At 52.5% G+C, this 11,937-nt stretch overlaps 1 protein-coding gene across 2 annotated transcripts; it reads left to right on the top strand.

The window, feature by feature from the left end:
* The first annotated feature begins 2,560 nt into the window (after positions 1-2,560).
* Positions 2,561-10,422, top strand: pcdh18a (protocadherin 18a). 2 transcript variants are annotated; one of them, XM_086210372.1, is made up of 4 exons: positions 2,561-5,428; positions 6,122-6,210; positions 6,824-6,996; positions 8,789-10,422. In XM_086210372.1, the coding sequence occupies exons 1-4, from the start codon at positions 2,954-2,956 to the stop codon at positions 9,610-9,612; spliced, it is 3,561 nt and encodes a 1,186-aa protein (XP_086066498.1). In that variant the 5' UTR covers positions 2,561-2,953; the 3' UTR covers positions 9,613-10,422. The 2 variants fall into 2 exon arrangements, with proteins under 2 accessions (XP_086066498.1, XP_086066499.1); XM_086210373.1 differs by having other exon boundaries at positions 2,562-5,428; positions 6,155-6,210.
* Positions 10,423-11,937: the final 1,515 nt, after the last annotated feature.

The raw sequence follows: 11,937 nt of genomic DNA, 5'->3' as shown, positions 1-11,937 counted from the left end.
TCTGAAGGGGGTGGGAGGCGAGTGTGTGTGAGTGTGTGCGTGTGAGTGCGCGCACGTGTGTGTCCCTCTAGCAGCAGTGAAAGCAAACTCCCAGTTTCTCTGTGCTCCTGCTCCTCCCCTCCACAGTGGAATCCACCAAATCGCTGCTAATTGAATGAGTGACAATGAGCGAGCAGACGAGGCGACAGATGCTCGCGTGCCTTTACAACCAAACCACCAGCACCCCTGCTCGCACGCACGCACGCACGCACGTAGCCATTCCTCCTGACTCCCCTCTGAACTGGGGTGCTCCACCTGCTGCGCCCATTGATCCGGGGGGGGGGGGGGGGGGGGCAGAGGTTGCTATGAATGCTAGTGGCAGACATTGAATTCACTTTATAGCTACAAGGCCCGGACGCACAGGCGCTTGCGAGGCACTGAATAATGAAGAGAGCAGACTGGAGAGCGGCTTGTTTGTTTGTCTGAGGCGCCTGTGGATCAATGAAATCACCTTTCGGGAGCTACAAGGAGGAGAAGTTAAAGAAAAGCTGCTAAACACGAAGAGATGTATAGCGCGACTGCAGCTGCTGCGGGTGACGTGTCCCGGCCGGCCACCGACGGCGGAGCGTCTGAAGCCATGTTTGTTCAGCTCCTCTGGTTATGCAGCGTGCATAAATGTATTAAGCCTCCATCTGCTTTTACTTAGATTATACCCCCTCTATACATTAATTGTTTTATTCTGCGCCCGGTTCCCTGCACCCCCACCCCCTTCCCAACGCTGTCTCTTTCTTTTGCACCATTCTTCCATAAACTCCAGAGCTGACTTTGTTCTCCAAATGTGATTAGCTTCCCGGGACGCAGGCAGTAATTGCATTACAGCATTGTGAGCATTTGGAGCTATGGAGGTGCCGGCGCCGTATCAAACCTGTTTAAACACTGGCTGAAAGATGTGCGAGAGACGGTAAATGCAAACATTATGCAGACACGGCTGAATGGGACTCAGAATGGGACTCAGAATGGGAATAAAGGTTTTCTGCCAATTTAAGGCGTTGGGTTCAAAGGGGGTGGGAAGGGGGTGGGGCTTCTGGTTGGTGTCCGCGCGCCCGAAACATGGAATAACCTGCTCTGCTGTGCAGATGGGGGCTCAGAACCAGTTCGGCTGGTTCACATCATCAAGAGCTGAGATGCTGTTTCCCTTTCGTTTCTGCTGCAGACAGGAAGCAGCTGCTGGTACATTATTCATTTGTTTTTCAAATTCCACATCGATGTCTTAAGGTTAATTATGCTCTTCTTAAATGATTCTAAGCGACGGCTGAGTTTCCTGGGTTTATGCTGCAGATGGTCACCAAGCTCATCCTCACGTCTGTTAATATTTTTATTTGAATATGGATGAGGTTTTTAGTAACCTGTCACAGCAAAAACTGAAGTGACTGGAATCTGTGTGTGTGTGTGTGTGTGTGTGTGTGTGTGTGTGTGTGTGTGTGTGTGGCTCAGCTCATCAGGGCTGCTCAGCAGTGGCCTCAGGGTCCCTGGTCCAAACTCTAAGGGTCCCAGTTGTGTTCATTCCTGCAACCTCAGGTCTCTCTGTCTCTCTCTAAGCTTCTCCACCTCCACCCCCCACGCCCACACCCTTCGCACACCAATGCCTCCACGTGAGCCACACTCCCACTGCGGATGTGGAACTTGGAGGCAGTGGCCAGAAACCTCTGCGCCCGTGCATGGAGATGTTCCTCGGCGTGATCGCCACATTCAGCGCATTCATCAGAGTCCGGCTCCCTTTCAGTGCAATTCTCCACGCAGCTCCCACCCGCAGATGCGCGCCTGTAACTGAGATGTGGCGCCCAACAAAGTGAGCGTGCGTGTGCGAGGAGGGAGGTCAGCTACAACTTCAGAGGAGCTGAACACTTAGTACCTCCTGGTCACATGGCAGTCAACTGCTACCAAGACCCCAGGGGGATGATGGGTGGAGGCGTGTTGGGTGACAGGTGGAGGGGTGATAGGTAGAAGGATTACCAGTGGAGGGCTGACAGGTGGGGGCTTGATGGGTGGAGGGTTGCCTGGGTGAGGGGTGATGGGTGGAGAGATGAAGGCTGGAGGGGTGAAGGGTGGCAGAGTGGAGGGGTGATGGGTGGCAGAGTGGAGGGGTGAAGGGTGGCAGAGTGGAGGGGTGATGGGTGGCAGAGTGGAGGGGTGATGGGTGGCAGAGTGGAGGGGTGATGGGTGGCAGAGTGGAGGGGTGATGGGTGGCAGCCTGATGGTTGGCAGGGTGATGGGTGACGGTTGGTGGGATGGAGGGGCAACAGGTGGAGGGGTGACGGGTGGTGGTGTGGGGCTTGTGGCCCGGGGCTCCGCTGGTCTGGAGCAGCAGACCTGGAGCTGGAGCCTCCCCTGGGTTTAAAGCCGCCAGCTCCAGTGGGGGGGGGGGGATCTCCTCTCCGTTGTGAGGGCATGCTTGCAAATCTAAAAGTGGGGGATAACCCCGCCCCGGTGGGGTTCACCCCCACTTTTAGATTTGCAAGCATGCCCCCCCCCCCCCCCCCAGCCTCGTTCTTCTGCCTCCACCTCCTGAGCCTCCTGCTCCACTCTGAGTGGCCACCAGCTTTGACTCCAGCTGCGTTTGTCTCGGAAGTGAACGGGGCGTCCGCGGCGGATGCACCACTCGTTGGTGGGAGGCGGTTATTTGGGAGCCTGCACGCGGAGGCGTCTCAGACGCAGAGAGAGAGCGAAGGAGAGCGCACGGCGCACCGAGCAGAGCTGAGAGGAGACGAGACGCTCAGCCGCCGCTCCCGCACACTGGACGCGCAGCCCCGCCTGACGGCGCAGGCAGAAACAAGTCTGGTCGCTTTTATGGACTCAAGTGCAACTTCAGTTTAGACCTTTTTTCCTCCGATCGGCAAAGACAGCAGCGCGGCGGCGCGTTACCGGCATCCGGACTCTCCGCTGCACTCCCTGCTTCTCTCTGGTCCTCCTGGTCATGAACGGACTCCTCCTGACGAGAATGTGGAAACTTGTAGCTGTCGTCGCGCTGTCAGCGCAACTGGTCTGCGGTAAGACTCTGAAGTACCAGATCTTCGAGGAGCAGAAGGTCGGCACGGTCGTCGCCCGTCTGAAAGACGACGTCGCGGATATTCTGGCTAAACTTCCGAGCTCCGTGTCGCTGCGCTTCAGAGCGATGCAGAGAGGCAGCTCGTCCTTCCTCGCCGTGCGCGAGCAGGACGGAGAGATCAGCATCAGGACCAAAATCGACCGCGAGAAACTCTGCGAGAAGAACCTGAACTGTTCCATCCAGTTCGACGTGCTGACGCTGCCCACCGAGCACCTGCAGCTCTTCCACGTGGACGTGCAGGTGCTGGACATCAACGACAACTCGCCCCAGTTCGCCCGCGCCGTCATCCCCATAGACATCTCCGAGAGCGCGGCCGTGGGGGCGCGCATTCCCCTGGACAGCGCCACGGACCCGGACGTCGGGGAGAACTCCCTGCACACCTACGCCCTGGAGCCCAACAACTTCTTCAGGATTGACATCCAGTCCAGGACCGACAGGGCGAAGTACGCCGAGCTGGTGGTGCTGCGCGAGCTGGACCGGGAGACGCGCTCCGGCTACGAACTTCAGTACACGGCCTCGGATAGGGGCGTTCCCCCGAGGACGGGGACGACGCTCCTAAGAATCAGTGTCACCGACTCCAATGACAACAGCCCGATATTCGACAAGTCCTCGTATGTGATAAACCTGCCAGAAAACTCGCCGGTTGGAACTCTGCTCATCGACTTAAACGCCACCGACGCGGACGAGGGCACCAACGCCAAAATAGTCTATTCGTTCAGCAGTCACGTGTCCCCCAAAATCATGGAGACGTTCAAAATTAACCCCGACAATGGTCACCTGACCCTCATCAGGCGCGTGGACTATGAGACCATCAGCTCTTATGACATTGACGTGCAGGCGCAGGACATGGGTCCCAACTCCATGCCAGCTCACTGCAAGATCCTGGTGAAGGTGGTGGACGTGAACGACAATAAACCAGACATCAGCATCAACCTCATGTCCGCTCAGGGCAACGGGGACGCGGCCTACATATCGGAGGCTTCTCCACTGGACACCTTCGTGGCTCTGGTGAGGGTGGAGGACTTGGACTCTGGTCTGAACGGAGAGGTGGAATGTAAGCTGCATGGCCAGGGCTTCTTCAAGCTCCAGAAAACATACGAGAACAACTACATGATTCTGACAAACGTGTCTCTGGACCGAGAGAAGAGGTCAGAGTTCAGCCTGACGGTGGTGGCGGAGGACCGGGGGACCCCCAGCCTCTCTACGGTCAAGCATTTCACTGTGCATGTAACAGACGAGAATGATAACCCGCCCCAGTTTGAGAAGGGACAGTATGAGATCTTCAAATCCGAGAACAACGCCCCTGGGGCGTATTTAACATCCATTATGGCTACTGATCCTGACCTTGACGCTAATGGACAGGTGAGCTACTCCATCTTGGAAAACCCAGTACACGGGAGCTCCATATCCACCTACGTCACCATCGATCCTTCTAACGGTGCCATCTACGCACTACGCACGTTTGACCGGGAGGATGTGAGTCGGATCTCCTTTGTGGTGCAAGCCAAGGATGCAGGAAAGCCACCAATGCTCAGCAACGCCACGGTTGTTCTGAACATCCTGGATGAGAACGACAACCCTCCGGTCATCGTTGTCCCTCAACTCTGGAACTACACTGCTGATGTACCGGCGTCAAAGTTCACCGAGGCCGGACACTTGGTAACGGCGGTCAGGGCGACTGACCGCGACACCGGCGTCAACGCTGAGCTTATCTGCTCCATCGTCAGTGGCAATGAGGAGGGCTTCTTTGTTATCGACCCGAGGACATGCGAGATTCATGCCAACGCCAGCTTGGAGAACTTCCCCCATGAGCACGCTGAGCTGACTGTGCTGGTCAGAGATCAGGGCGCTGACAGCCTGAGTGCGAAGGCAGTTCTCAGAATTAACCTCCATGAGAACATCGAGAACCACGTCCAGGTGATGGATCAAGGGGAATCTTCACTTGATGCGTCCCTGATCATCATCATCTCCCTGGGCGCCATCTGCGCCCTGCTGCTGGTCATCATGGTGGTGTTTGCTGCTCGCTGTAACAGGGAGAAGAAGGAGACGAGGCAGTCGTACAACTGCCGGGTCGCTGAGTCCACCCACCAGCACCACCCCAAGAAGCCTTCACGGCAGATCCACAAAGGTGATATCACCCTGGTTCCCACAGTGAACGGAACCCTGCCAATCAGAGCTCACCACCGCTCTCCTTCGGCCACGCCCCCCATGGACAGAGCCCAGATGGGGAGCCGGCAGAATCACCACAGCCGGCAGTCTCTGAACAGCCTTGTGACCATCTCATCCAATCACATTCCAGAGAGTTTTGCCCTGGAACTGGCACACGCCACCCCGCCAGTGGAGGTGAGCACCTCACACGCACGCACACACACACACACACACACACACACACACACACACACACACACACACACACACACACACACACACACACACACACACACACACATCAAAAATTATTCACAGACAATTCAAATATGGTCTCTCAACCTTCTTCTCAAATCTCCCTTAATTTCACTCAGACACACACAGGCACACACACACTCACGCACACACACAGGCACACACACACTCACGCACACACACACACACACACACTCTGCTGATTGGCTAGATGAACTGGTCTCCGTGTCGACAGCGGCTTGCGCAGCCCCACTGGCCTGCAGTTCACACCAACGCTCATCCAACTGTTGATGATTCTAGTTGTTGTCTTTGTCTTTACTTTGTTTGCAACCTGTCACCATCATAACCGCCACTCACCCGTCAGTCATACGTCTCCATGTTCATCCAGACTCACCCTCTCACCAGCCCCCCTCCCCTTTTGTTTTAACATCATCCATTTTGTCTCATCTGTATTGAGCAGCCTCTCCATCATCCATTTTGTGTTTACTCATCCATTATTTTGTCTTCTGTCTTGTCGTTATTCCCCCCAACTTCCCATCTGTTATTCCCCTTCGACCCCCCCATCCCCACCCCTGTTTTCCGTTCCTTTTTTTGTTTGTTTTATTTTGTTTGTTTTGTTATTTTTGGATACAGCAAGTCTCACAGCTTCTGTCCATGCTCCATCAGGGCCAGTACCAGCCCAGACCCAGTTTCCGTGGCAACAAATACTCTCGCAGCTACAGGTAATTTACCCCTCTCCCTCGGTGCCCCCTCTCCCTGAAAGATTTAGTTTCATTTACTTTTCAAACCACTTGTTTTCATCGTATCACATGTTCAACAACCTGTTGTGGAGTTCTGCTGTCGGTTGCTCAGCTACATGTAGGCCATGGTTCGATGCTGTGTTAATGTATTCTTTCATATTCCATCGTACCGATCAGTCATTCAGTTTCAGAGCTATCATTTGTCTGAATGTCGCAACAAATTTCAAAATTTAGGCTGAAGTGTTTGCATCCATCACTCTGCTTCTCATAACTAAACATCCCTGGTGATTTGGAGATGAGGGTCTTATAACAGGAGCTCCTGCTGGCTGTGGTTTATTGATGAGATGTACCTGTGTGGAGGGTTAACAGGCCCAGCCGGTCCACGGGCCGGACCACGGGGGTCCACCGGGCCGGTCTACGGTCCACGGGCCTGACCAGGTCCACAGGCAGCCTGAAAGGATGAATTCATTCTTGGTTTCACTTAGATTTCATGAATCAACAGCAACATCAAATCTGCAGCCTGTAAACTTGCATAATTTTGTTGTTGTTTGTTACCTGCACTTATTTAAATGTTTGCCCCCCCCCCAAAAAACAGGTATGCATTACAAGACATGGACAAGTTCAGCCTGAAGGACAGTGGCCGTGGGGACAGCGAGGCGGGCGACAGTGACTGTGACATGGGGAGGGAATCCCCCGTGGACAGATTGCTGCTGGGGGAGGGCTTTTCTGACCTGCTGCATCTGGAAATACACCATCGACTCCACCCAGGTGAGCGTTGCCCCCTCCCCCAAGTTCCCTCAGCCGACACACACGCTCATCGCCTTTAGCTGCCTCCTCCCTTGCTGCTGAGCCACGTGTCAGAGACGCCGTCGCTCTCAACCGTCACCTCGTCAGCACAGCCGCACCTCTGATTCATCGAATCATGAAAACAAGTTCGGATGTGAGCTGGAAGAATCGCCAGTCTCACTTCTCCTCAGCAGATTAAAATCTTTCTCTCGGATCAGATGTGAAAAAAGACAGTGAACCGAGCTGCGACGCCCCCCAGCTCTCGTCCCGCCCCGCACCTTTCTGTGGGCTGGGCAGGCCTGTGTCCCCACACCTGCCTCCACCGCTCCCTCGTTGGCCCTGGCGCCAACACAATCCCCATTGTGCTCAACCCATTCTTCCACACAGCCCTCATTTCCGCGCTCGTTATCACACCAGCGAGGTTACAGTGCGTCTGGCTGTTTGTGTTGCTCTGTGTGTGCGTTATCTGCCCCTAAGATAGAGTCGTGTCTGTAAAATCCTCCCTGGAGCCGAGATGAGTCGCCTGTCACTCATCGGTATGCGTCTCAGGGTGCTGCCCCCCCCCTCGGCTCCCTCCTTTTTTCTTTTCGTTCTCTTTTTCCCCACCATTGAGTGACAGTGGCACGCTTTCATGTCTGAACTGAGGAGAATTCATCGTAATTGCTTTTAGAATGGTGTTATTCTCTCTCTCCTCTCTCTCCTTCACACACGCTGACTTGGTCGCTCGCTCCTCCGCTGCATCTCTGCCTCTCCTTTCTGTACTTTCTTAATATATTCCCTATCTTCATTGGGGTAGATAAAGGGTGGGGTGGTGGACATGGACAGTCTGTCTGTATCTTTTCCCGTCTGCTCTTGAAGAAAGGTGCCCCCCCAGCTTGTATGCTGGAATATAAAAAGAGGAGGGGAAGGGATGATGGGCTGAGGGGAAGGATTATCTCTCTTTCTCTTCCAACAGATTCAATTTGTTTAGATTTTTCTACTTAGATGGGCTGTTCATGTTCGATATGATAAAAGAACTAAACAAGTAAATCCCTGCCTCGGTGGGATATTTAGGGGGTGTGGATTGATTGACAGTGCAGGCGAATGCTATTATCTGGGAAGAAGGAAGCAGCGGCTGAGTTCAGGTACAGTCACACCTAGCAAGGCTCTTTTCAAATGTCATTACTGGCTGGGAGTTTTTCAAAATGTAATCAAACACCACAGAAAAAAAGAAGCAGTTTGTGAAAGCGTGGTTGGAAGATCCCACAGAACCCAGAAGACAGCATCCTCCCTGTTTGCTAACTGTGTTGCTCTCATGCTCGCCCAGTGCTTCCATTTTAGCCAGTATGAATCAGCTTCTGCAGCCCCCCGCTCACCTGGAGCTCATTTCCAGATGCGCCTGTATTTCTCATTCCATTATCATGTCCCTGTCAGGAGGACCCAGCAGCCAGCGGTGTGTCTAACTAGCGATCATGTCTCCTCTTCTAAACCAAGAATAACACCGTCTGCTCATCTGGAAGTGCCAGAACAACAAGCCGAGGGGCGATTTTGATATTCAGGAAAAACTGAGGCAGTGCTGTATGAAATAGGACGTAGGTGCTGTTGGTGGATGTGAAGGGACTACGTCAGCGTCTGAGTCGACTCCTCCTCGCCCTCTTTTGCTTCTCTGGTTTTGTTGCACCATCACATCTGTGAGCAGCAGCCCCACTATTTTTACCCGGCGTGCCTCTTCAGGCCAGTCCTTATTTGTCTGTTTCCTGTTGTCCTGACTGTTCCTCCATTCTCTCTGCTTCAGCTATGAGACTGTGCACGGATGAATGTCGCGTCCTGGGACACTCTGACCAGTGCTGGATGCCCCCCGTCTCCTCGCCCGCCTCCTCCTCTGACTACCGCAACAACATGTACATCCCGGGGGAGGAGTCCTCCCAGCCACCCCAGCTCGATGATGACCAGTCCTCAGTGGACTCGGAGCGCCACAAGAGTTTTTCCACTTTTGGCAAAGAGTCTGGGAATGAAGAGGTGGGGGCGGAGGGTGTTGTCCCTGGAGGAGGAGGGGCGGGAAGTGACACGTGTGCAGCTGGAGGAGGGGCTGGCTCCCTTCTCACAGAGATGAACAGTGTGTTCCAGCGGCTCCTCCCCCCTAACATGGACTCGTACACTGAATGCACTGAAACAAGCCCACCTTCGTCCGCAGCAACCACTGAGAGAGGAAACGCACGCGGTGGCAACATTTCTGGTAACCATAGTAACGGTGCTGTTCCTCAGGACAACCGTAGAGGGTTGTTACCAGGTGGGAAAGGTCCCGCTTACCCCCCAGGTGTGGCTGCGTGGGCGGCCAATACCCACTATCTGAACCCTGGAAGTGGATCTGTTTCCTCCTCCCCTTCCTCCACCTCCACCTCCACCTCCACCTCTGTCAACGGACAGCCGCAACACCTCAAATGGCTGCCAGCCATGGAGGAAATCCCCGAGAACTACGAGGAGGATGACTTTGACGGTGTCTTCTATCCGGGTCACCAGGGGGGCAAGCGCAGCGAGAGCCGCCATGAGGCGGGCATGGACGCCAGCGAGCTGGTCCACGAGATTAACAAACTACTGCAGGACGTCAGGCAGAACTAGAGAGGCCAGCATGATGTCGCTGCGCGATGGAGAAACTGTTCCACCGTATTCTGCCAAACCTTTGTTTCTTGTGCCAACTATATAAACTTACGATGACTGTTTCCTGTTCACTGTAATGCTCGTCCTGTTTATTTTACCAAATATCCTCTCATCGCTCAGCGCTGGCGGCGAAGATGAAACACTGCACTGACGTTGTGATCAAGGTGACTTAAAGGCTTCAAAGCAACGCTCCAAGGACAGATTGCGCAATTGTTGTCAGTGTCTCTGCAAAGGTTGCGATTTCAAACGGGAATCCACCGACAGACTGAACCCGATCCCGTTTGTAATGTTTACAGCAGCGTGAGCAGACTCCGCCGGGGGAGACCAACTGTCGAGTGACGTGAGTCCTGATTTTACAGTGTACAGTACTGTACAGCGTCTGTGCTACAAACAAACAAACAAAGAAAAAAGGCAACTTCACTTGAATATTGTGCTACGTCTCCTGTTTTGTTATGATGGAATGTAACTGTACAATTTGACCTTTGTATTTTAAAAATACACTCTTTTGTACTTCTATATATTTATATGTGTCCATGTATGTTTGTACAGAAAAGGAAAACAAATGTCTATTTTTTTAGATTGTCACTGCATGTCTGAATATCACTCGTGTCTCCTCTCCTCAACCCTCTTTATTTTATAAAACAACTGTATTTAATTTTGTATTGGATGTCTGTGCGGATCATCACCAATATTCACATTCCAATGCAGTTCCATGTGGAAATGTTTTGTATGGTGTCCTTGTGACCAATGGCTGACCAATAAAGCAGAAGGGTTAATAACAAGCGTGTTTCTACTGCGTGACGCTAGTTTTCAGTTTGACAGCCAGTAAACCCTTGGATTTCCTCATTAAGAGCTTCAGTTTGCCCCCCTGTGTCTTAGCACCCCCTGATGTCCAGTATCAGAACTGCAGCCCCCTCCCAATTAATGCAAGGTCAAGTGAAGTTCCTTGAGAGACTCACTGGAGCGCAGCGCCCATGCGTGACTCTGCTCACAAACTCTATGAGCACTGAATTTATTCCCAAACATCTTTGCAGATTAATATGCATTTAGGCAGTAATTTGGTTTCAGAGAAAGCCTCCCTCTCATCCATGAAAGCATCCCAGGGATGGTCAATGTGCTCTGAGCAGCCTCTGATATCAGCTCCACATGATGAGGAGTCCAATGCGTGATGTCCTACAACTCAGCCATATGGACCCCTAATACAATCAAAGAGAAAGGAGCAAATGAGTCTCCTTCCTCCTCTCGCTCACTGTGCTTCCGACCATGAGAGCTCATCGTGTGGTGATACACTCATCAACAGGGACACACAAACACACACGGGGAAAGAAGAGGAGATAAAATATTTAGTTGCATTCAGTGGAAGCAAAATTCAACAACGGTGGCTAAATGAAGCAATTAACCTCATGAGACAGAGCTTTAACAAGGTAAAGGTTAGAATTTGCATACACACACACACACACACACAGTCGTGCACAGAGAAATGCAAATGGGACGCACTCACTTCCACACATGCAGTGCCCATTTGTGTTCATCAATAAAGAGGTTAATCCTCAGTAAACAACAGCAGTGTGGCTGAAACTGGAACATGCTAAATGCTAAATTAGCTTTGCCTCATGGAGGAAGCCTGCAGTGTTGATGTAGCAGAACAGCACACTCACGACGGGTGTCTGTGTGTTGCGACCTGCTGTAGGACACCAGGTTACAGTAGCAGGCAGCTAACGTAGCTTAGCACAAAGTCTGAAAATAGAAGTGGCTTGTGGAGCGTCAGGTTTAGCCAGGCTCCAGCACACAAGGTGAAAGAGATGCTAGCATTGTCATTTAACTCTCAAGAGAACACCTGATGTGACACGAGTGCATTCGTGACGTGGATGGAACGTTAACAAGGATAGAAAACTGCTATACAGCCAGGAGTCGGTACAGGCTAAGCTTACATAGTCCCACCCCTTTTCACGATCTGTATAATTAATTTAACTTAATATGAAGGCATATTTGCAACCCACCGATCCACCTTGTGTCCAAAAATAAATACATAAAGAGAACTGAGCTGTTAAAGCCGTCCCTCATCCTTCAGAGAACTCTGAACCTCTAAAAGAATTTCTTCTGTGTACACGTATGACGCAAGACTGCAGACGAATCTCGTCATTGCGTGTTGATTTAAAAAAAACAGCGGTTGTTTGTTCCTGACATCTCGCATTGTTAACTGTCCTAAACGCTCCTTTTTGTGGAGCCTGTGTCGTACGCTGCTCTGGTAGGTGTCACCTCCAACCTCCCAGTGCATTCCTAGTT

Source organism: Aulostomus chinensis, chromosome 8, assembly GCF_037954235.1.
Source record: "Aulostomus chinensis isolate RoL2024-O1b breed Wild chromosome 8, RoL_Achi_v1.0, whole genome shotgun sequence".
Lineage (NCBI taxonomy): Eukaryota > Metazoa > Chordata > Actinopteri > Syngnathiformes > Aulostomidae > Aulostomus > Aulostomus chinensis.
This window is presented reverse-complemented; position numbering and strand designations above follow the sequence as displayed.

What these genes read in the sequence shown, in the direction of transcription:
- pcdh18a (XM_086210372.1), top strand. Translation starts at nt 2,954, where the DNA reads ATGAACGGACTCCTCCTGACGAGAATGTGGAAACTTGTAGCTGTCGTC. An exon ending in ACGCCACCCCGCCAGTGGAG is followed by an intron (nt 5,429 to 6,121) that starts GTGAGCACCTCA and finishes TTTTGGATACAG; the next exon opens with CAAGTCTCACAGCTTCTGTC. An exon ending in AAATACTCTCGCAGCTACAG is followed by an intron (nt 6,211 to 6,823) that starts GTAATTTACCCC and finishes CCCAAAAAACAG; the next exon opens with GTATGCATTACAAGACATGG.